The sequence below is a fragment of the Rhinolophus sinicus genome, chromosome 15 (assembly GCF_057876585.1).
Source record: "Rhinolophus sinicus isolate RSI-liver-muscle chromosome 15, RSI-T2T, whole genome shotgun sequence".
NCBI lineage: Eukaryota > Metazoa > Chordata > Mammalia > Chiroptera > Rhinolophidae > Rhinolophus > Rhinolophus sinicus.
This window is the reverse complement of record NC_142515.1, coordinates 75,685,906-75,709,957: the sequence shown is the minus strand read 5'-3', so window position 1 is coordinate 75,709,957 and position 24,052 is coordinate 75,685,906. Positions and strand designations below refer to the sequence as shown.

Here is a 24,052-nt window from a genome sequence, read left to right as displayed (position 1 = left end):
TCTGTTGTTTAAGCCGGCCAGTCTCTGGTATTATACTTGGTTAGAGCAGCCTGAGTTGACCGAGACAGGTGTCCTCGTGGGAACTTACTGCAGTCCTGTTTTTGACCACGCACGGCGGGCTGCACACTACCTGCCATCTGCTTCCAGAATCCAACTCTCATTAGGTACCAGGAAGCACCTAGAGTCCGATGCCCAGAGGCCCGGCCTAGGGCTCCACCTCTCTGGGCCACCTGCCCCTTGCACCTGCAGCCTGAGCTGGCCACTCACAGTGGGGAACACACGCCAGAGCCCAACAGGCCAGCGGCACTTCACCCACCCCCGGGCCCAGACTGTGCCTCAAACAGGACCTGGGGGCCCAGTGGGACCTGCCCCATGCTGTCCAGGGGATCACAGGTGCTCCTCCTAGCAGAGGAGCCAGCTCCTAATCCAAGCTACAGGTTTCATACACTCTCCCTGGGACTGCCCTAGGGTTTTCCGTGTTAATGGACTCAGGCACTCATAAATGGAAGAGCACAGGAACCAAGGTCCTGAAACGACATGTTGGGGAAGAAGGGGTCAGGCCCTCGGTCATCCTAGCTTACTGAACGGTACCGTGCCAAGGCCCACAGCAGGAGGGGGAAACCAGCTAAGGCCTTTGCAGTGGGCATTTATTTTTCCATCTTTTGTGGTGGTGGGTGCTACACCTACATGCAGTACCATTTGTATGCAGCTAAGGGACACGTCTAAGATGAGGTCCAAGCGATAGGCTTGGCTTCTGGAGCCTTCAGAACAGTCCGACTCGGAGTAGAAGCAATTTCCCAAGGTTTCAGATGTTTAAAAAGAAAGGCACTGATCTTAGATTAGATTCTGCAATTGAGGCCATAAAAACCCAGAGCAAAATGGTTTCCAACTTTTAGCTCAAAATGAGTCCCATCTCCCACGTCGGAACTATTACAGGCTCTGAACTAATCAGGCTGAATTGATGCGGCTGCACAGCGCTGGGCCTGCCCCACAGCAGCTTCCAGAGAAACTGGGGGGCCGTGGCCACAGGCCAGAGGAGGGCCCCCTCCACTCAGGAAAACCTGACACTCCCCCTGGGTTGCCGGGACGGAGCCCCTCCCGTGCCCTCTCCTCCTGCCACTTCAGTTATCGGCACCTTAGCCCAGATGAGGCGTAGGGGAGGGTCCCTTCTCTTGCCTCCTTGCCCACCCTGTAACTGAGACTCACAGACTCACCAGGGTCCCCCAGAACCCTGGGATGCATGTGTCTAGCTCCAGTTCTGCAGGGGGAGGAGATGGGGGGATAGGACAAGCACACAGAGGAGGGGAGGGAAAAGAGGTGACAGGGAGGAGACAGAAGGGACATGGAGGGGATGGGGGTATAGAGAGGGTTCGGCGGGGCTGGGGCCTCACAGGGCAGAAACCCCTGCCACCAGGGCTCAGCTCATTCCCTACACAGGGCGCCCCTAACACGAAGCCCCATCACATAAGCACCAGCTTACGTGACCCCAGTGGCTCAAACCCATACGAAAGGCTGGGGATCGTGAGAGAGCCGGCCAAAGGCTCAACGAGACGCACACTTGTCACTTCCAAATGATAAACGATGAGTTACAACCACTGAGTCGAGGGGCCCTGGGCCTAATGTGAGCGCCGAGCCAGGAGCAGGGAGGCTGTCACCCTGTGTCAGAAGACTGACACGTCAAACAGCCTGACACGCGTGCTAGGGTCTCCCAGGACCAACTGCTAAATTTGAGGAAAATGAGAAAACAGGGTAGGGTGGAGGTTTGCCGCTGGTTATCAGAGCAGGGCCCTGAGCAGAGACAAATAGATTTCTCCTTTCCAAAGCATGAAAAATAGAAATCAGAATGTCGTCGGTCTCAGGGCTGGTGGCCCATGGGGCCCAGGAGTGCTTGGCTGGAGCTGTCCCAGCTGTAGAGGGCAGGCTCAGAGGGCCCATGGCACCAGGCTCCCCATGCGTAGGGCACATGGCAGGACGCCTCCCACAGGGTCGGCCACCAGCACAAAACCCTAGCTCCCACTGGGGACCCCACTGTAGGATGGTAACTGAGGGCTGGCCGTCTCAACTCCACCTCTCCCTCTCTGAGTTCGAAAGCAAAATAAATTTAACCTCTTCACAGGAATGAATGTGAATGCCCAACACAACCCAGAGGATCCTACCACTTGGCATTTCCATGGCGCCAGGAGTGCCAAGCACTTCCCCATGGCTCGCAGGCCGCTACCCCACAAGCAGGCGTCAGTCAGCAGGCAGCACGGGACAGGGCACCCTGGCTCTGGGGGAGAGAGCCACGCTGTCAGCCCGCAGGTAGAAGGGGTGGCAGAAGCCCCTCATCCTGGTCCTACGCCCACCTGTTCCTCTCCCCCCTCCCCAAACCTTCCTCTAGGGGTGCCAAGCTCCACACTCCGCTCCTCTCCAGCTTTGGTCCTTGGCAGCACTAAGTCACCCAGGCCCTAATGGCTGGTCACCCCAGTAAAGGTGGACGTGTCATAGCAGGACGGACAGCAATCAAAGGCACGCCACACACTCCTTGTTGGGAGCTTTCAGCGGTCTGTTCCAGGCTCCTCGGGACATGTGGGCAGGCTGGAAAATGACTGACGAGCCTGGTATAAAGTAATGAGGCTGGGCTGTGCCTTGGAGCTCCGGGGTCTTATCTGCCACATTCCCCCGATTTACATAGCACCGAGCTTTAATCAGAGGCCACCTCTTTTTTAACAGATTGAATAGACATTCAAGTTTGCTCATATAAAATAGCAAAGTGGGAGAGAGATGCTGTAATTGGCTTAAAGAGAAATTATTAAATGTGGTTCAATGAAATCATTAACCCAAACAGCATCTGACCACAGGGACCCACTTATTTTCTCGTCCAAGCAGCAGCGCCAACTCTGGCCCTACGTCAGGAGCCAGGCGGGACACGCAGGGCTACGTGGGGCGCAGAGGGCAGTTCAACAGCCACCGGCCACAGACAAATGTGTGCGCAAGCCTGCCTTGCAGTGCATGGAGACAGGTGTCCTCAGGAGCAGCAAACCCCATGTGGGGAGGGCCAGGTCAGGCATGAGCCAGTCTTCCAGGTGACAACTCTGTCACGTGCAGGGCCACAGGTACAAACCCAAAGGCCCCCCTACCCCGTCAGCACCTCCCGGCCCTGGCCCACCAAGCTGCAGAGCCCATGACACCTCTACTTGGACGCCCTCACTGAGCTGCCTGAGAGTACGGCTAATGCCTGCATCTGTGTCCCATGTGGTCGCCACCAGCCTACGTGGCTCGTAACTAGAACTCGCTGATGCGACCCAGGCACAGAATGTTTGTTTTACTTCATTTTAATTAATTTACAGTGAAATGGCCACATAGCCAGCCGGTGGCTTCGTGGTGGACAGTGCAGCCTTGGCACTGGTCCTTCCTTCTCTGTCTTCTCACTACGTGGTCCTCCCTGTGCCCAGACACTCGGCTGGCCTGCTCCCTGGCCTCCCGCACGTCCCCACCGCTCAGCGCACAGAGCCCGCCCTAAAGCCCAAGGCCCACACCGCCCCTCCTCTCCACCCCACTGCACACAGCCGGGCAGTTGGCCTCCTTGCTCTCTTACCCCCAGAGTCTTTGAGTTTTCTGTTCCTTGGTCTGGAATGCTTTCCCCCCGTGCTCCCCAGGCTTACAGGGTTGAAGAGTGCTCCCCAATTCATGCCTACCAGGGACCTCAGAATGGGACCTGATTTCAAAATAGGATTTTTGACGATCTAATTGGTTAAGGTGAGTGAGGTCCTGGATTAGGGTGGGTCCTAAATCCAATGACTGGTGTCCTTATGAGAGAGACAGACAGACAGACACACAGGGAGAGGCCACGTGGTGACTGAGGCAGAGATTAGAGAAATGTGTCTATAAGCCAAGGGACACCAATGATTGCCAGCCACCTGCAGAAGCTGGGAGATGAAGGAAGGCCCTCCGTGGAGTCCTCGGAGGGAGCGTGTCCCTGCTGACTCCTTGGAAAGGTGAAGACAGGGAGAGGCCACTGCTCTTGCCCAGGCCCCTGTTTATGGCATTTTGCGATGGTGGCCTCGGGACACAAATATACCAGGATCCAGCTGCAGCATCAATGCGAAGTGCGCCTCCTCCAAGAAGCACCCGCTATCTGGCTGCCGCTGCCCTGCCCCACCCCTTTGCTTGTGGCAGATGTTCTAATGTCAGAAATCTGTCCGGCATTCTTATCTCTTGTCCGTCTCCTCCCTGCAGCTCGCCGGTCTCATTCCTTGTCTCCTGGTAGCTGAGCAGTGACTTGCAGGGGCCGGCCAAGGCGGGTGACAAACATGTTCCTCCGGGGATGACTGGGTGGGGGTGGGGTGTGTCCCTGGCACTTCAGACCACAAAGTGTTAACCAACCAAAGACAGGGAGCAGAAACCCAGCCGGGGAGGTGGCATCTGCTCTGAGGGCCCACAGACGCGGCCCCCTGTTTCTGATGCAATTACCAGCACTGCAGCGAGCAGACAACAAACCAGTTCATTAGGAAATCCACTGGAAACTCTCGGAAGCGCTTCATAAACAAAACAATTAGGCGCAGGGCTCCCAGGGCTCCCTTGGTCCTTGGCTCCAGGGCCTGCTTCCTGCTGCTCCTGATGGCCAGCCCCCGACAGCCAGGGACCTGGCAAGGTCTTGAGGACCTTCAACTGACGCTGCCCCCTAGGACGCCAGAGCCCCAAAGTCACCTTCTTCCCATTCTACCTAAAAGAAGCCTCATCTGTGTGTCATTGTCAGCCTCCCCAGCGTCCGAAGGTGTGACTTCTGCCCATTAGAACCTATCCCCTTCCTCTTATGCTGCCCTACCCTGGGAAGGGAAGTTTCTTACATGGACAGCTGAGAAGGTCCTCCTGCCTATCTGTGACCACCCCCCACGACTCTTCTGCACAGATAACGATGACAACCACAATAATAATGATGAACCCAGAGCGCTCTGTGCCAGGCACTTCCCAAGGGTGTGCCCATAACACTGCCAACAGCCCCGGCCTGCTCTAGCCCAGAACAGAGCCGGGCTGAGCGCCCCAACGCCAGCCCGCAGCCCCTCTTCATCCTCAGGCTCCCCCTTTTCCCTCTTCCTCTACTTCTCCAGGCTCCCTTGCCACCACTGAGAGGGGAGCAGGCCTCGCAACAAACCTCATCCCCACGGCACTTACCATGGCCAAGAAACAAACTGTGCCCAGCAGGAAGGCAGGCAAGCCCGTGAACAGAGGGGTGGAGGCCTTCCGAGGAGGCGGAACAGGTGGGCCCTACCCGGGCTCTGCCCAGACCACACCCTCATCTAGAAAAGGCCTCAACTCCCCACTTTGGGCCAGACGTGGCCACTGTCCCCCAGAGCTCACCTGCTAGCAGCACCAAAGAGGCCTGGGTAGCGAAGAGGAGGGGTAGGGAAGAGAAACGTGCTCATCCAGGAGCCTTGCGAGCCCAGGGGGGGGGTCTCTCACCTTTTGACTCTGCCCCCAGGGGACACTGGGCAATGCATGGAGACATCTGTGGTTGTCACAACTGGGGGTGCTTCTGGCATCAAGTGGGTGGGGAACTGAGTAGCACCCCACAGTGCCCAGGACTCCCCCATAGAGTGTGACCCGGCCCTAATGTCAGCAGTGCCGAGGGGGAGCGACCTGGTCTGCAGATTTCAATCTTAGACTCCCAGTTCTACCAAGAAAAGCAGCAAAGCCACTATGGCAGGCCCACCAATGTGAGCGAGCCATACCGCGGCCAGCATCCTTCTCCCAGTGCCATGCGGCCACGTGCCTGCCAGCGGGCTGGCAGCCAGCGCTGGAGAAGCGCTGGAAGACAGAGGAAGTGGTACATGGGATGAGTGGGCGGCACCTTCCGAGGGCCCGGTGGCCCCCACCCCCAGCAAGACGTGTGGGTTTCCCAAACCCACCTGCGGAGCCAGTGGGAAGCCTGCACACAACTGCCCGTAACCTGCAGACAACCTGGGCATGGTGACAGCAATGGAAGGAGAGAGAAAGGATTGGGACGTTTGTCTCTCACCCACCAGAGCTGCCACGGCCCCAGGAGGACAAGGAGCAGAGCACAGGCCTGTCAGGGCACTGAGCGGGCGTGGAGACCTCAGGGAAGCAGACACCGATGCTCTTCAGGACCCAAACCACCGTGAACAGAACTAAGAGAAACCAGGGAGTGTGCAAGAGGAGGCCAAGGCTGGTGTGTTCACCGATGCGGGGGTGGGGGTGGGGGACGCAATTACACTGTGGCTCTGCAAAGCCTTCCTGCCTAGATGAGTTTGAAGCTTGGCGCGGCAGACATGTGCTGGAGGGAGCGTATGGAGGAGCAAGAATCCCCTGCAGACTCATCCTGGGCCCCTGTGTTCCCCCGAGCCCTCCCAGCCCTGGCAACAGGGAGGGGGGTGCTGAAAATGAAGGGGGCCACAGATCCCCACTTTGAGCCCCGCCAGCGCTAGGCCGGGGCAGCAGGCCTCAGAAACCCCAGAACTAGAAAAAGTTATTTACAAGGGAACCCACGCTGAGCCGGTGGGGGGCCATGAAGGAGTCCCCCAGACCAGTCCTCATGTGTGTTGTCACTAGGGGTGGCACTGCTCCTTGCTAGGGGCAGAAAAACCTTCCTCTCTTGTGTAGAGAACAGATACACAAATAGCACGCCAGCCGATATACAGCATGCCTTCAGTGTTAAAACAGGGCAATTAGGAAGAACAGTGTAAAAGAATCTGGGGGAGGGGGTGGCAACAATAGAAAAGGCTGAGAAGTCCTTCTGGACCAGGGCGCTGACCTGGAGCAACTCTGTCCCCAGGGGACACAGGGCAATGTCTGGGACAGCTGTGCTTGTGGCACTGGGGTTCCTGGCATTGAGTGGGTGAGGCCAGAGCTGATGCTCAGCACCCCACAGTGCCTAAGATGCCCCCACAGAGAACAATTGGACCTGCTGTCACAGGAGAAGGAGAGGCCCTGCCTGAGGTCCAGCCTTCTAGCTGGGATCACAGCTGCTCTGGGTGGTCGCTCCAGAACATGGAGTTTACTCCAACACTAAGCAGAGCAGGGAAGGGGAGTGACAGCCCTGAGGCCAGCCTCAGGGTCCCCCCTGCAGTCTCAGCTCTGGCCCTCCCTGCACCACTGTGCAGTTACCACACCCTGAGCTTCGGAGGGAACGGGCTTCAAGCTGCCATCAGGGACAGGGTGACAGGAAGCTCCGGGGAAGGAACGAGCAGAAACATATTTCACATGGCAATTGGCTGCGGACCCCTTACACCCGGCAGCCCAGCCTGACAAATCGGAGCAGCAGCACCTTGGGTGTGGCCCCCTGTGCCAGCCTCCTCCGCCCACCCCCACCCCCACACCCCCTCCCAGCACATCCCCTTGGGCTCCAGGTTCACAGCCCGGAGCAGGCGGCATCAGGCGGCATCGTTATCAAACAGAAGGCACGCACGCATTCTTGCAGGCAGCAGAAACAATTTGGTTCACATTTTACAAGTGATTCAGTTGATCTACCCCAGGTTGGGGTTTCAGGGACTGGAGGGACATGGGGGCCACTGCCAGAAGCCTCTCCCCTCCTCCACACTCAGCAGAAGCTCCCCCTGCTCGATGCCTCTGGGGGAGCCCACATTCCCAGGGAGGAGGAGCACTCGACAGGGGGTGCCCAGACAGCTGGCGGAAAACCAGTTAAGTGCAGCCAGCTCCCAGTTGTGCAAAGCGGGGTTTAAATCTCACTCGCTCTGTTTAATCCGCAGTCAACCCCTGTACTTGGAGGGGCGGCTGGGACACCAGCATGCCCTCCGTGGAGAGGAGGCCTTGTCAGGCTTCGCCCAGCACCACCCACCACGGGAGCAGGCTGGGCCACGCCGAGCTAATCCAACTTGGCGTGCAGCCGTGTAGTACTAATTCGAGTTCAGACCTAAAAAGGCTGGTGCGTGCACATTTCATTTTCCCCGAGTGAGACTGGAGCATCCCTTTGATCTCCCCATTGGTAATCCCACCACAAAGCCTGCTGCCAGAGCGTGTGCCGGAGAATTCTGTTCTCCAAACCAGCAGCGGCCCCCAGAGACCGCTCTGCTCCGGACACCTGCCAGGAGGAGGCCACCAAGACACTGGAGGGCAGGGAGGGTATCTCCGACCCCCGCACAAGCACAGGCCTCCTGTGGGGTGAGGGACACAGAGGAGGGTCGAGGATGGTCAGCGTCTGCCCTCCTTGCTGCCATGATCTTGGCAAAGATCTCTTTACCTCTCTCTGGTCCTTGCAAGGTCACGAGGCCCAGAGTCAGAGTTTGATGCACACTGGTGACATCAGTAAAGCTGGAGAGAGAGAGACAGAGGGATGCAGAGAAAGAGGGACAGAAGGAGAGAGAAGGAGAGGGGAGAGGAGAGGGGAGAGGGGAGAGGGGAGAGGGGAGAGGGAGGGAGAGGGAGAGAGAGAGAGAGAGAGGGAGGGAGGGAGGGAGGGAGGGAGGGAGGGAGGGAGGGGGAGAGAGACAGAGAGAGAGAGAGAGAGAGAGAGAGAGAGAGAGCTAGCTCTCACCACCCAGGAAACGTAGCTCTGAGGAAAGGGACCACTCAGAATAAAACAAAAGCAGCAGCATGTGAGCACGGGCATGCGTGGTGATGAGTGTGACTGGTTCAGGGACACGTCTGCCGCCTGCTCTGACCTCGGCCCTATGGAGTCCTAGGTCCCCAGGCCCCCCTGCTCTGCACGTTCACCCTCTCCCAGCTCGTTCTGGGATATCTCCTAAGCACAGAGCAGGTGCTCAGGGGGCTGGGTTTGCGTGTGACATTCTGTTCCCCTCTCTCCAGGCCGGTGTCCTGCCTCTGGGCCCCCTACCCAGTTCCGCTCAGCAGGATGGGGGAAGGAAGTAGGGCTGGGAGCAGCGATGGCGGGCCTTGCTACTGGTTCCTCATGGCTTTGGCTTATTTGGTCTTTAATTCCCATTTTATAAACAAACCAACAAACCACCACTAAGATAATGATGACAACAAAAGTCTTTCACCTCGAGGGGCTGTGGGGGTGCCTGGGGGAAGTACGCAGCAGAAAGGACCAAGATCACTTCCTCCCCTAAAGCTACACTTCGTTTTTAAAAAAAGTTGTAGAAAAAGACATATTAAGTTAGTGTATGTTTTTTGTTTGTTCTTTTTCCCCCTCCCCCAGCCCCCAACTCCGATTTAAGCCATTGTTCTCAATCTAGTTGTGGAGGACGCAGCTCAATGGCCTATGTGGGAATCGAACCGGTGACCTTGGCACTAGGAGCACAGCGCTGTAACCGCCTGAGCCACCCGGCCGCCCCCTAGTGTATGTTTTTAAGGCATGCCAAACTCCACCACACAGAGCTAACATTTACCAACATGTGGGCAAATTCCGCTTACACACACACACACCAAATGGTATGGCATTTCATGGTCCAAAACCTCACTTATTCATTCAAAGTGACATATCCATCTCTCCACACCTATAAACACCATGAGCCCATTTTCATGGCTGCATCATATTCCACTGGTTCACCCAATCTGGTCACAGATACAAACTTTCCACTAGTATAACTACTGATGCAATGACTATCCTTGGGCAAGAAACCACCGTACACTTGCTGAGAGGAAGTACTGCTACATCAAAGGAGACGCACTTACAACTGATAGCAGATGCCCTCAGGAAGCTGCCCCTTAGGGTTCACCAGCAGCCCCCCACTGGGCAGGGCTCCAAGCCCACAGCCCCCGGGGCCTCCCGGCTCTAAACACATTTCCCAATCGCACAGGTAAACAGAAAGGATCGCCCTGGTGATCAGTCGGCCTCCTGCGTAACTGACGCTCCAGTGTCTGCTCCGCACACCGGCATCGCCCGCAGGCCTGCCCACACCCTGTGTACCAGTCATTTGTGAGCTGCTTAGCATCTTTCCCCATTTTTATACTGGGTTATCTTTCTTGGCCTGATAAGAACTATTCTGGATGGTGGGATTTAATTTTTTTAACAGCGTTACTGAAATCTAGTTCACACGCCCTATAATTCACCTACCCAAAGTGCACAGCTCAGGGGTCTTTACTATAGTCACAGTGCTGTGCAATCACCAACAGTATCTAATTCCAGAACATTCTTATCACTCCAAAAGAAGAAACCCATTCTCGTCAGCAATCACTCCCCACCCCCAGCCCTGGACAACCACAAACTCACTCTCTGTCCCTGTGGATGTGCCTGTTCTGGACATTTCACATACATGGAATCACACACTGTGAGGCCTTGTGTGTCTGGCTTCTCTCACGGACCATCGTGTGTTCAAGGTCCATCCACGTTGTAGCAAGTGTCAGTACATTCTCCCTTTTATTGCTGAGCAGGTGGTAGGAATGGAAATGTCTTCCCTCTTTCCACTCACCTAATTTTCAACACTGTGTATTCCTCAGTTCTGAGTCTCCTGGAGCTGATGGATGAAGCCAGCAGGAAGTTCCCAGCCCCTTCCCAGAGAATCCCCCATAAGCTCTGCCTCCTCCCCTGGGGTCCCAGGCCCAGCCCACAGGTGTGGGTTCTGAGTCATTATATAGGAACCCTATTTATTGCACCGGATGCAGCAGGTGGGGCATTTTCCTCCACACACCTCCTGATGGAAGCCCGTAACACTCTGCCACAGCCTGGGAAGCCCGCAGTGACAGGCTGTGTGGTCCAGAAGCTGTGACGATGGCAGCCACCCTTTGACTAGTGTAGGCTTTCGCAGGAGCTGCTGGGCGCTGGGTTCCAGTGCATTTGGCTGAAGGAACCTCTGCCCAGAGGAAACTAAACCACTGCTCCCTGCTTTGTGGATGATGGGCCCTTGGGGGTGCATGTCACCCAGCCCAGTGGGTGCTCAGGGTCCCCGGTGGTCATTCACCGGCAGTGGGGTGATTAGCAGGTTGGTAAAGAACCTTGGATTCCCGGATTCTGGGGGAGTCACTCTCTCTAACATCTAGTTCCTGAAAGAGGAATGGTTCCTGGTTTCTACAGAAAAGGCAAATCGAAGCTCTGTGGAGTCCTCATTTCCACAACCCTGCCGGTTGGCCCAGCGTCCCCTCCCAAGAAGAGAAGCTCGTGAGGCTAAAGAAACCCACAGCTCTAGAATCGAGGGTCCCTCTCCACTCCCCGAGGGAGTGGTCTGTTAAGTGGTTTCATGTCTGGCGATGTCTAATATCTGTCGTGCTTAAGGGACCTCGAACCCCATGGTTGCAGACCACAGGCGAGAAGATGTCTTTAGCGGGAAAGGGAGGTTTGCAGATGAGCAGCCCCAAAACCAATAGCCTCGGAGATGCCCTTAGCGGGAGTCTGAAAAAAGACTACATTGAGCTTACAACACCTCAGTGTCAGCGGGTCCACAAATACCGCATACAACCACCCAAATGCCTGAAGAGAGAAAGAGGAAACGTAGAAGTCAGGCTAGACAGGGGGTCTCACCAGGGGCTGAGCCTGCCCTGAGGGGCAATGTCTGGGGACATCTCTGGTTGTCACAACTGAAGGTGCTCCTGGCATCGTGTGGATGGGGGCCAGGATTGATGCTCAACCCCTCACGGTGCCCAGGGTGCCCCGAACGTCCACAGTGGTGGTGGTGGTGGGGGGGACACTGGGGACACTCGCCAAGCACAGAGTCCCGCACTCCGTGCTCTCCCACGTCTTCCCATTTCACGCTAAGACAGCTCCAAGAAAGGGCGTCCCCTTTTATACACAGAGAAGCTCAGAGTCATCTAAAGATCGCCGGCTAGACATCCCCAGGTTCCCCGAGGAAGGGACATGACAGGCACCCCGTTTCCCCCGCCCCCACACAGGGCGGCTGAGCAGGTGCAGGCAGCCACGCGCTTTGCTCCTGTGCATGGATGGGTAACGAGGGTTAACGTCAGTGAAGTGCCTCAGAAAGGAAACTGGGAGAGAAAAACCGTCTCAACTTGACAATGGACACAGAGCCAGTCAATGTTCTGTGTTTGTGCTACAGCGAGGGGTGGGGAGAGAAGACCCCCTAGGCAGCTTTCTGCAGTGGATGGCCAAGGAGCTCCTGAGGAGGGGCTCTGGCGACAGGCTGTAAGCTCCTTTATCCAGGATTTTACAGGCAGGAGGAATCTGGGAGCCCCCCTGCTCCACAGTCAGGTCAGCTGGGCAACCACAGCTACCAGTACCCTCAAGGGTCCATCTGGAACCTCTGGAGGCAACAGTCTTGATTCTGTGGTTCTGGGGGTACAGGAGGTGACTGTTCGGTCCTAACTGGCCGGAGCCAGGGCTGGTAGGAGAGGCCAGCACCAAGTGGCAAATATTTTCAGCTTTGCAGGCCAGAGGGTCTCTGCTGCAATTACTCAACTCCACCAGTGAAAGCAGCCACAAACTACAGGTCAACATATGGGTGAGGTTACACATCAATAAAACTTTATTTATAAAAGTGAAATTTGAGTTTCCTCTAACTTGCCACGCCACATGCTCATCTTTTTATCTCCGCCCGCACCCCGCTCTTTAAAAATCATTCTGTTTGCAGACCATACAAAAATAGCTCACCGGACTTGCCCTGCAGGCCCCAGCTCTTGACCCTGCTCTGGAAGGAGAAAGAACACGAGTACCTGAAACACACACAGGCCAAATGTGCAAGTTTGGCGTTTAATGCGTTAGCACAGAGGCAGGATGACAGAAAAGGGACAATGGATCGGCAGGGGCTTCCTGAGAGCCTAAAGAAGGCAATGAGCCAAACAATAAAATAGTCCCTAAAATCAGGGAAGTGGAAATTCTGCCCCTGGGTTATGTTCTGATGAAGGTGCTAGGAGGAACTGGCCCCAAACACGGATGGGGTGGGGCAGCTCTGGCTGGCTTAGCAGGGAAGAAGTACTGGGATCCTCCCCTCTCCCTAAAATCTGGTTGAGGACCTGCGTGTCCCGGAGCGCCAGCTGCCCTGAACGACTTCCCTGCCTTTCACTGGTCCTGCCTCTGACATGCCTCAGCTTGTTATGTGCAAGGCCAGACGCCCTAGGCAGCCTGGACTAGTTATGGGGGCAGCAGAGCTTGCACGAGTTGGGAACTGCTGCCCCATTTCAGCGTCCCAAAGCCTGAGAGGTGAAGTCTGGCACCACTACACATGGCCACCCCATGGCCAATGGTCATCCCCGGCTGCACCCCTCTCCTTCTCACCGCAGGGGCCTGGGCAGCCGGGGCAGCTCTGTGAGGGAGCCCCGTGCAGTGCCAGGATGCCTCGGCTTGCTCGGAGCGCCGCGCGCCACTTGTTCAGTAATTTCACGCTCTGCCGCCTGGCAATGTAAGCGTGGAGGCCCAATCTAAGGCTGCACTTCCCAAATGTCACTTGTTTGTGAACACATGGCTGAACCCAAAATTGCTTTTAATATCTGGGCAGTCCCGACCGGCCCTGCTCAGTTTCGTCTCTGACAGCACCTTTAGGACAAGCCTGGGCCCCAGGTTTATGGCTTAATCGCGGCTCCCGTCACAGCAGGTCACGGCACACACAGGTCCCACAGATCCTCTGCCTTGAGCCTTACCATCCATGTGCTCCCATCGTAAAGCACACAAAGAAAACCACACGCCTGGGATATTTAATTACTCCTTTCCATCAAATGGGGAAATCCTGACATTCACATGTCTCCTCTCTTAATGATGCCCAGGGTCTCAGCCTGTGATGGTCCGGCCACAATTTTCTGAATTAGGTATGAAAAGCCCAACGCTTTTAAATTCTGGGAATGCCTTTCCTGTCTTCCTTGCTACAAGGCCCATTTACTGAAACAGTAAAGCTAGAGAAAAGATTAACTAGAAAAACAGAGGTTAACAAATTCACCTAGACCAGCGCTGCCCAGTTAAAATACAAAGCAAGCCACCTTTGTAATCATACTGTTTATGGTCACCACATTCAAAAAGCAAAGAGAAACAGGTGACATTCACTTTAGTGATGATGTATGTTTTATAACCCGAGCTATTCAAAACTATCAGTCTACATAACCGACATAAAGAGACGCTTGGCGAGACATTTCCTGTTCTTTGCTAACCCGGAGTCTTGGCTGCCACGCACGCTGTGCTCACAGCTCAGCTCCACACGACTGGGCCACAGCTCAAGGCCATGACACCCCGTGTGGTCAGCGGCCACAGTACTGATCATCACAGCTGAGACTCTTTTGTAAAGGTCTGAGGTCTCGAACGTGCTGGATGTGTCAGGGTCTGGGTTCCAGGTACTCTCTTCCCAACACTGATCCCACCGTTTGTCCCAACTCCGGACCCTGACTGGGGACAGCTGAGTGATTCTGTGGAGGAGCCCATGGCTCTGACGTGGGAGACTGGCAAGAAACACCCTGTTTTCACCCTATATGGGCCCAGATGGAGGGGCCCCTCCTGTTCCATGTGCCCCAGCACCAGAGCGTAATACCCATGAGTGCCTGGGCCTGTCTTTGCTGTGGAGAGATTGGGTCAGAAGGGGCTGAAACCCGTGAGCCAGGGCCAATCGACCTGGCTCCAGCCTGATGGGAGGAGCCTGCTAGCTTCCTCTGTGGTGGCCAGGACAGGCGCCGATGGCCAGGTACACGATGGCCAGTTACAGTCCCGGGAGGAAGGGCCCTGGTACCAGCAGCTGGGAAAGGGCTGGGCCTGTTGCCCGCCCAACAGCCCTCTTTCCTGCTCCCCCCTCCAAGGTTCCATCATCCCTCACTTACTGGGTGGGCCTGAATTTCACAAACCCTCTGTATATCCTGTCACTTGGACCTCCAAAGACACAACAGCCTCCAGAGGGAGACAAGCAAGTAGAGGGACATGAAGCAGGCTTGACCCCACCCCGCATCCAGCCGCTCCGTGGTCTTCCATCTAGGGGCCTTGTACCCTCCAAGCTGTCAATCAAAACCACACAGACAGGGGTGTTGGAGCTAAGGGAATTTGAGAACAAGCACTCAGTTCAGATGTCATATCTGCTGGCCAATAATTGGCTCTCAGAGACTAGAACTGGCAAATTACAAGAACAAAATTGGCAAATTACTAGGAAAAAAATCAAAGGATTCTCCTTGCCTTCCAGTAACCTCCAGGGATGGCGAGGCAGCAGGCAGCCCTCAGGCCCAGAGAACATGTGATCTGCTATGTCAGGGTTCCGCTGGGAGACGGGGAGCCCCAGACCCCAGGCCTGCCCAGGCCCTGGCTGCCACATATCCACCCACCCCATCCTAAGCCTCCTCCCCGTTCTTCCACATGAAGAACATTCTGGGGACAAGTTTGCTAAGGATCCCAGACACAGACCCTAATGGAGAGTCTGGGCTCCCAGCTCCCATACTGGCCCTGGGCCTGAGGGAGCAGGCTGGGGGGGACCAGCCCCCTTTTCACAGCCTTCCACGCGGTCAGACGGCGCTTACCTGAGTGGCCACCTTGCCGTAATCAATCCACCGCAGAGTAGCAAAATTGGTGGACTCAGCACAGTTGAAGCCGTGATTGAAGCCGGCATGGTAGCCATAGGGAAAGGTGATCATGAACTCCCCGGCCTCCTGCGTGATCTGAGGAGGAAGAGGCCGACAGGTGAGGGGACGCCCAGAGTTAGAAGGAAGGGGAGTTTGTACATGACTCGCTTGCTGGAAATGACACCTGGCCACCAGGAGCCACCAAGGAACACGGAAGGGGGATGTGGGCTCAGGGAGCTCCCAACATGTGCCACAGAGCCCTGACTTCAGGAGCCAATGGAATCCACCAAGTGCAGGTGGCTCTACCTAACTACATGAGCTCCAGCCAACTGCTCACATGGTGGCGTCCAGGTCAACAGCTCGCTACCAGCCCCTGCTCCCCACAGCCAGCTCAGACCCGAGGTGACAGACTGCAGATACGGAGGGACTGCTCAGTGCTCCCACTCAGGGCCACTTTTCATTTGCGGTGAGGAATGGGGTCTCCTGCTTTGGAGGAAGGTGGCTGTGCCACACCTCCTACCCACTGTGAAATGTTCCCATACAGTGGGGGGCAGGTAGGGGGCAGGTAGTGCTGGCGGCAGCCTCCTCATAGGACACAGTATGCAGGCAGTGTGGTGTCCTACCCTAAGATGACCTAAATCCCCTCTCCGTCGTCAGCCCAGAATGTCTACTTTATTCCAACAGGTAGGTCCTCCCATGAGACAGAAGAAACACATCAACATGGGGGTGGGGCACAATGTCAAGGTCAGAGCTCTGTAGAGAGAGCTGTTTCTAGACCTATTCGAATGGCCTGGAAACGCAGACTTTGAGACAGAGACCCTAAACTGAGAGCTGGATGTGAGTGACTGGGGTGGGGCCCACGATGACCCCCAACAAGACTTCTGGAACTGCCACCCCAAGGCCTGGAGGAAAAGGTGAGGCTGCAGTTTCATCCCCCATCCAGGGAAGGGACACTCCCCGTAACCACACTGATCCCCCACTGCCACTGCTGCTGAGCGCATCAACCAAGCACGCCAAGAGACGACACTACCCAAAGACAGACCACGAACAGTGGGCATTGTTCTCACTCGCCAGGACATGAGGTAGGGCTATGGCCCAATCCACAGCTGTGTAAGCTGAGGCTGGTGGCGTGGGAGCGACTCTCTCTGAAGTCGGGTGGGCCTGTCTTTTCTTTGGTTTACTGTCAGAAGGTACAGATCACAGATTGTGAGGAGTTCTGAGTAACCACCGCCCAGACAGGAAACGACCATTCTGGTATCTGGGGAACTCCAGAACCCCCGGTACCATTCACGCCACTGTGCTTTCTGCCACCACAGATTACATTTCTTTCTAGGGTTTCATGTAAATGAAATTGGATGGTCTGTACTCCTGCATCTGGTCTCTTTGCTTTTCGAGATTGATTCATCCCACCATGCGCATCCATCCTTCCCCCTTTTTGTTTGTAAATGGCATTCTGTCGTGTGGCTGTCACTGTTATCCATTCTCCTGTGGACAGACTTTGGGGCTCTGGCAAACAGAGTTGCTGGGAATACTTGTGGGCCGGTCTTCTTGCAGCACGTGCTAGCATCTCTTCTGAGTAAACAGACACAGAAGGAGCCCTGCAGGGTGTCAGGGCGGGTACACGGCGACATCTCCAAGAAAGTGCGGAACACTTTTCCACAGCGGCCGCTCATCTGCAACCCACTGGTGGTGAGTGGCAGTTCCCTCTGCTCCCCTCGGCTGGCATTTGGGGTGTGTGATTTCAGCCGTGTTTGTGGGTGTGCAGCGGGATCTCCTCGTGGCTGTGATCGCCTTTCTCTGAAGTCCACAGACGCCACACTGTGTTGGTTCCTGCGTACGGCTCCTTGTGCGAAGTGTCTGTTCAAGCCTTTCACCCCTCTCTACTTATCATGTTGTTCATCTTTTTGATTGTTGATTTGTAGGAGTTCTCGGGCCTGCTGATCTTTACTTATTCCCCCAGAGAGATGAGCAGAAATCACTGGATTTGTTTAAGTACCAGCGAGACGTCAAATCCTGGCAGGGTTTTGGGGGGGTGGGGGGGAGTGGGTGGCAGGAGATGGGGAGGAGTGAGACTTCCAGAAACCAACCAGAGAGTCAAAAATCAATCAAAACTGACACAGCCTGGAGAAAAACCAGGCCTTAAGAACGCTAAGATAGTTTTCTTTTCAAATAATGAATTGCACCAATCAAGGGAAGTCAGTGAGCATTAAGTTATATTTTTAAATTCCTGTCCAAGTGACAGCTGTGTGTAGGGAGTGAAGCGTGCAGCAGGAGACGGGCAGAGAATACTCAAGTGTCCCTGAGGTCCCAGCCACCCCGTCCACATAAAAGGCCAGCTTTTGCCACAGGACTCAGAGTTGTGGGGGTTTTTTGTGTGTGTGTGTTTTTTTAATGCAATTACTGACTTTCTTATTCTATTTGAGCTGTCCCTGGAAAGTGCTATCTTGCTTTTCCTCCACCAACTTGCACACTCCCCTTTCCTCCTCCAGGGCACGGCCACCCAGTGTAGCATGACCTGGGACACAGCAGGGTCTCAGGGACACCAAACTTGAGACCCCGGGTGTGGGGGAGATGCCTCCACTCCAGGCTGGGGCAGACTTTGGGGCCAACTTCCCCCTGCCCGACCCCCCACCATAAATCAAGACCTAGAACAAAAAAAGGCACTCAGGACAACAAGAAGAGTATGTTACAGTCAGGAAATCTACGTCCCGATGCTTCATTTAGAGCCCATGGTGTCTGTCCTCGTGTCACTGTCGTCAACATTATCCCAACAGTAAATTAGAAGGTGCTAGGCTGGGATGATGGATAGGCCAGGCAGCAAAGTAATAAGGAGTGAGGGAGCGCCAGGCCCCAACGCCACTCATGGAGAAAGCCCGAATTCAGCTTCCTGTGCGAGCTCGTGCAGAATGAATGAGGAAGTCAACGGCAGCTTCCAGAAATACACACTTTTAATTATTAAAAAGCTCTCTATTGATCTGCTTTTTCTTTTAGAGGTAAATACCATTACAGAGATTTATAAGTGGAGTGTGGGAGTCACTCCTTTCAAGGCAGCAAGGAATTCAGATCAGGGACCACTGTCGAGCCCTGACACGGCGCCCATTGGAGCCTCGAGACATGGGCCTTTGCCCCACTGGCCTCCGGAAGAAAAGGGGGCGCACCAGCCGACTCCTGCGACCAGCCTCCCTGTCTAGGAAGCACCACTTCAGAGAATGTTCTTGACAAACCACAGGAGGGAAGTTCTCACTTCCATGAGCAATGCTGCGATCTGTCTGCGAGGTTCCCGGTAACGAAGGGTGTTCAACCGGAAGACACGCGGAAACCTGCCCTTCCCAAATGGCTGGGAGTGGCCTCCTGGTTTCGGCCCTGACAGAAAGAGCGACCCCCTGATACAAGCACTAATGCTGTGGGCAGTTTGACTGAAGTGTCAGAGCAATTTCTGACTTGCTGCCACTCAGGCAATAGTGAGGCGCAAGGGTCTGATCACAGAACTTGCTGCTGCCTGACAAGTGGCTCTTCCGGGCAAACCTTCAGAGACCGAGCTCCCAGGAGCCTGCTCGGCCTACCTGGGCGGTTCTGGCACATGCCTCTTGCCTACACCAACTTGGGGACACAAGTCTAGCCTTTCCGGCCCAGAAGGCTCATCCTTGCGGAAGGAATCAGCGGGACTGGATTGCCGAGCTCGACCCCAGGACAGAGCCACCACCAGACCCAGGTGCTCGAGCCCTATGGGGCCTCAGGTGTCGGCTGATCTGGCCCAGGTGCCCCCGCCACCTGCCTGCGCCCTACAGGGCAGTGGGTTCCCTGGCTTTAGGCCTCATTCCTCACAGCCCTTCGGTCCTGGAGCAATAAAGTGAATGAGTTCAGTCTTCCAGCTGTGAGAAACCCAGATCATGCATTTCCAAACAGATATTCACTCTCTCAAAGGAGAGCTGCCCTGGGCCATGGGCGGGGCCATAGATCAAATGGGGCAGCGGGAGAGGGGCCTGTCCAGGGTCTTGGGGTCTTCCCCAGCTTCCTGGGAAGTCAGCAGGAGCTATCCTTCCACCTGCAACCCGACCCTATACCACGCTGCAGAGGGGCCGCCCACTGGCCACATGGCACCTGGGTTTGGGTTTGGGAAGGGGTGGGAGGGAAAGTCAAGGCCCCACCCGATTCTGCCCTCTTCCATCCTGACCCTCCACCTGAAGATTTGGAGGGTGACTGCTCAGCCAATATGGCCTTCCCCTGGCTTGCCCTTGTTCTACAACCTTCTTGAGGGTTAAGAAGTCAGTTTCCTGGGACGTGTGGTTACGTGGGCCTTGGCCCTAGAAGCCCCTCCTGGAGCAGCCCCTGCGTACCCGGCTGAATGGGATTCCATACTTCTTGAGGATGATAGGCGAGATGAGGGTCATCTTGTGCCGCAGGAAGGCGTCGCAGCCCTGGGAGCTCCCCGGGAAGAACCCTGCAGTGGAAAAGACGGGCGTCAGTCAACGGGCCAAAGCTAGGCCAGGCCAACTCCCTCTGGGCACCTCCTTCCTCCCGTCGAAGCACAGAACACAGCGCCTGCACATGGACCTCCTCACACAGCCCCACGTGCTCTGCTGGTGGCAGGTGATGGTGAGGCACTGGCCTTCCTTTAGTGAACCCAGAGTAGAGGACAGGCCAGGCTGTCTATGTGAGAGGACGCACACCTCCAGCACATACTCACAGTCACAGATGGGGCACAGGGCGCAGTGTGACTGCACAGACACTTCCACTCCAGCCCCCACCAAGAAAACGACCTACTGTGTTGCACGCATGTGGTCATTCAGCCACGTGAGACCACAGCTGCAGAGACAGGACATGCGAGCAGATGCTCTAGAACCAGACAAGTTGCAACCACTGAGGAGTGAGTGATGCCCCTGCCCCCCACACAACCAAGTCTGCAACAAGGCGCTCTGCACACACGGTGCCCATGGCCACCAGGCCGGCGAGGAGACCGAGGCTTGGGCCATCGATCCAACCGCCCGGCCCCCAGTCCTTCAGGGAAACAGCAGAGCACCCACAACTCCTGTCCCTAACCCTCTGTTACAAAGTTCACCTTTGGGCTTGATTTTTGTCCTAGACTAGCTGCTGTGTAGCTAATTTAAAGTAACATTTGTAAACATAGGAACTCTGACCCTGGGCCCTATCTGCTGGAAATTGTGTTTAACACAGTTCAGGGACATTTCCAAATCACTTGCTAGCTGAAGGTCAAATTAATGACACACGTCTTATGGTTAAAGAAGCAAGTTCTGGAATTCCACCTGAAGGCTGTGGAATGCCACTCAAAGGCCGCTGGGCTTCTCATCTCGGACCATCTCAGAAGGGGAGCAAAGTAGGGCTGCCATGAGGACTTGGTGAGGAATGTTCCCGAGCGTCCAGCACCCTCCAGGGCTGACCTCACGGCACAGGCAGCCCTGAGGACCCTTCCAGAAGCTGACCCAGACCTCAGTGCACTCTCTCGATGTGTCACTGGTTAAAGAGGGCACATGCATGTATGTGGGCATGTGGGTGCAAGCACACAGCTCCACACATGCTGACATGGGGGAGTGGGTTTGATGCTTTCCGTACTGGCAGATGGCGCCTGGCTGCAAGGGGACAATGGCAAGGTTCTGGGAAGTGTGAGAGATCACTGAATCCTGCACGTTTCCTCTGCGCTAAAAGCATTTCAATTAGAGTTATGGCTGCCTGCCGCCCGGCCCGCCGGCCTCTGCACTTCCTCTTTTTAATGCACAGTTGAAGTAGCTCTCATTAAAGCTCTAATAAAGGCGCACATTTTAAGTGATTAGCACCAATAACGCGCCCACACATTAATGCGCTCTCTGTGGGCTCCACAACTCTCCCGGCGAGCCCACTAGGAGTGCGGCTATTCATTTTCCATATTAATCGCACACTCATTCCACCCATCTCAGTAACAGAGTCAGTGACACCTGCCCTCAACAAAGTTTGGAAGGGACACCTAGGAGGGCAGCGTCACGTGCCCTACAACCTCCCCGCTTTCCTCCAAGGAGGGGAGAGGAGGCCTCAGTCAGGGGCCACAGAGGAAAGCCTCGCTACCTCTTCCCGATTCTCCTCCGCAGCCCAGGGTTTCCCGAATTCTGGCAGCTGCTCCACCCTGCAGAGGAGTGACTTAATGAGTCCATATTTTTCAAGAAGCCACCATGGGTGGCCTCCTGCAGACCTAAGAGCTTGCTTGCTCTTCCTCTTTCAGCCCCAGCCACTAAGCCTCCTACCAGCCACCCAGGTCCTGGCCCGTCAGAGACACCACGGGCAACAGGGCCCTGGCTGCAGAACGGTGCAGGGAGCACGGCCCAGTTCCAGGGAGAGCGGCGGTGGCACCATCGGCGCCGGCAGGAGCCCCCACAGCACCGTGTTTAGGTTCTCTAGCTGTCATTCAGATCACCCAAAACCTTTGTTTTCTAGTGGAAAAGGCATATTGAGCGAGAACAGACTGCATGGGTAACTGCAGGATTTCAGAGAAGTTGTCAGCGATGTGCTCACCAGTGTGTCCATGCTGACTGCCCCGCACTGTTTTCTCCAGGGCTCTGCAGGTGTGGGAGGCTGAACAGAGACCACCCAAGATGTCCCCGTCCTAATCCCCGAACCTGTGATGATGACCCTTCCGTGGCAAGAGGGGCTTTGCAGATGGGACTGAGTCAGGGCCCCTGAGATGGGGGATGACCCTGGATTACAGAGGGCCCAGTGTCATCACAGGGTCCTCATAAGAGGGAGGCAGGAGGCTCAGAGTCAGGGAGATGGAAGAGGCTGCGCTGCTGGCTGTGACGATGGAGGGGCCATAAGCCAGGATGTGGCACCTCTAGAAGCTGGAAAAGGCGGGGAACGGTTCTTTCCCAGGGCCTACTGAAGGACCAGCCCTGCCCTCACCTGGGATTAGCGCTGTGACACCCATTTTAGACTTCTGACCTCTAGGACCGTGAGAAAATGGGTTCCCACGAGGGCAGGGTCCAGGTTTCCAACAGAAATGTTAACACAATAGTACCTGCCTCCAGACAAGCCTCCCTCCTTTCTCGGGGGAATTGTGTCACTGGGGTATAGTATTTGCGATCATATGCACAGCTCTCAGTGCAGCTAGGACAGGAGGCCCCTATTTTTCCAGAAAGATCCACCATTCCCTTCTCTAACGTCAAAACACCAAAGGGAAGGGGAAGAGAGTGTGCAGTGCGTGTTCTTTGGTGAGGTGTGAGGAGGGGCCAGAGGATGGGGGCCGGCAGTGAGGGATCCTGCACCAATGCTGAGCAATGGCTTCCAGAAGGTTCTGTGGCTGCCTGTGGAGTGCTGGGCTATCGGTCACTGCCGCCCAGAGGGTCAGGATGATCAGATGTCCCTGTGCTGTCCAAGCAACTCCTGAACAATGGGGTCCTTACCCCACCTGGGTGCTGGCTCTCAAGCTGAAGGAGTGCGGGACGAGGAGCAGAGTGCCATGACAGGAGTGACGGAAGACAAGCTACCGGGCCCCTTCTTCAGAGTGCTCAGGTGCCTCAGTGCCACCCAGATGGGTGTCTGGCAGGTCCCTAGAGACCCCTCGCCCTGAGGGCCTGCCCTTACCCTGAGAGGTCAATGACCCTCTCCAGACACAGCCTGGGATGGGACCCCCTCTGACAAGTCCTTCCACCCCAGGAGGCCCCAGGGAGGGTCTGAATACAGGTGTTGGGACAGTGGCTGCTGGAGGGGCCATTTGCTGAAGGAGGCAGGTGAGTCAGCACCTCGCACACAAGGCCAGAGGCCTTGCAGCCACTAGCAGCTCCGAGGTCCAGGTGCGGTGGCTCCTAAGTGACTTCTCGTTTTCCACACTGAACAAGAACGTGAGCACTTAAGAAAGGGCATGACGCAGTGCCAGGCGCGGGAGGGAGACAGAACGCGGCTGCCCTTCCTGGCCCGCGGGAGCCCGCAGTCACGTCCAAGGACTCCGTGCTAAGCAACCGGAAAACAAGCGCGTTTAAAGCAATGACAGTCTGTGCAGAATCCATGAAGTGACAAACACCCTAGCAGAGGGACCATAGATCTGATCACGAGGATGCAAGGAAATGGGAAAATAAGACAGTGACATCTTGCAGCACATCACCGCTCACAGAAATTGAAACCCAAACATATAGCAAACCTGGGAGGGATGACAGCTGTCTCCCCACCCTGCCCCCTCACCACCTCCCCCACCACAGGTCCCAGGTCCCAGGTCGCGGCCCAGAGGCGCAGACACCTACCGATTGCCAGCCGCTCCAGGCGCTTGCCGTGCTCCGGTGGGATGGCATACCTAACAAGAGAAGGGGGGCACGTCAGAGGCAACCTCCTGTGGCCACCACATTTGAGGGTCCCCGGGAGGCTCGTGTGGCCTCAGGGAGACACACGGCTCATGCACAGAGCACAAATGACTGCAGCGGTGGTCAGAGCTGTGACATGCGTGAGCAGCAGCAGGGGGTGCTGTCAGGGCAGGAATTCTACACAGAAGGGGGTGGTCTAAGGACCAGGGACCCAGTGAGTTGTGACGGCACTCTCGGAACGCCAAGAGTGGAGACACTTCCAGTTAAGCGGCACTAAACCTCATGAGGTTTAGTCACCCACTTCATAAGGTTTAGTGCCTCAAGCAAAACATAAAATAAAAGCACTGGACTGGAGCTGCAGGGTAGGCACCCACCCAGCCAGCGTCACCGGCCGACCTCCCAGCCCCAAGAGCCAATAGGGAAAGAAGCTCAGGAAGGAGAAAAATTTC

General features: G+C 55.8%; 1 protein-coding gene across 2 annotated transcripts in view; it reads right to left on the bottom strand.

Moving 5' to 3' along the window:
• The window catches only part of KDM4B (lysine demethylase 4B), a 137,070-nt gene that overhangs the window by 35,091 nt on the left and 77,927 nt on the right, over positions 1-24,052 (bottom strand). For both annotated transcript variants that reach the window (XM_074337631.2, XM_074337632.2), the window contains exons 7-9: positions 23,547-23,596; positions 19,665-19,768; positions 15,286-15,423 (exon numbers count right to left, since the gene is read on the bottom strand). In XM_074337631.2, the coding sequence (XP_074193732.1) occupies positions 15,286-15,423; positions 19,665-19,768; positions 23,547-23,596 (292 nt within the window). The remainder of the gene's footprint in view (positions 1-15,285; positions 15,424-19,664; positions 19,769-23,546; positions 23,597-24,052) is intronic.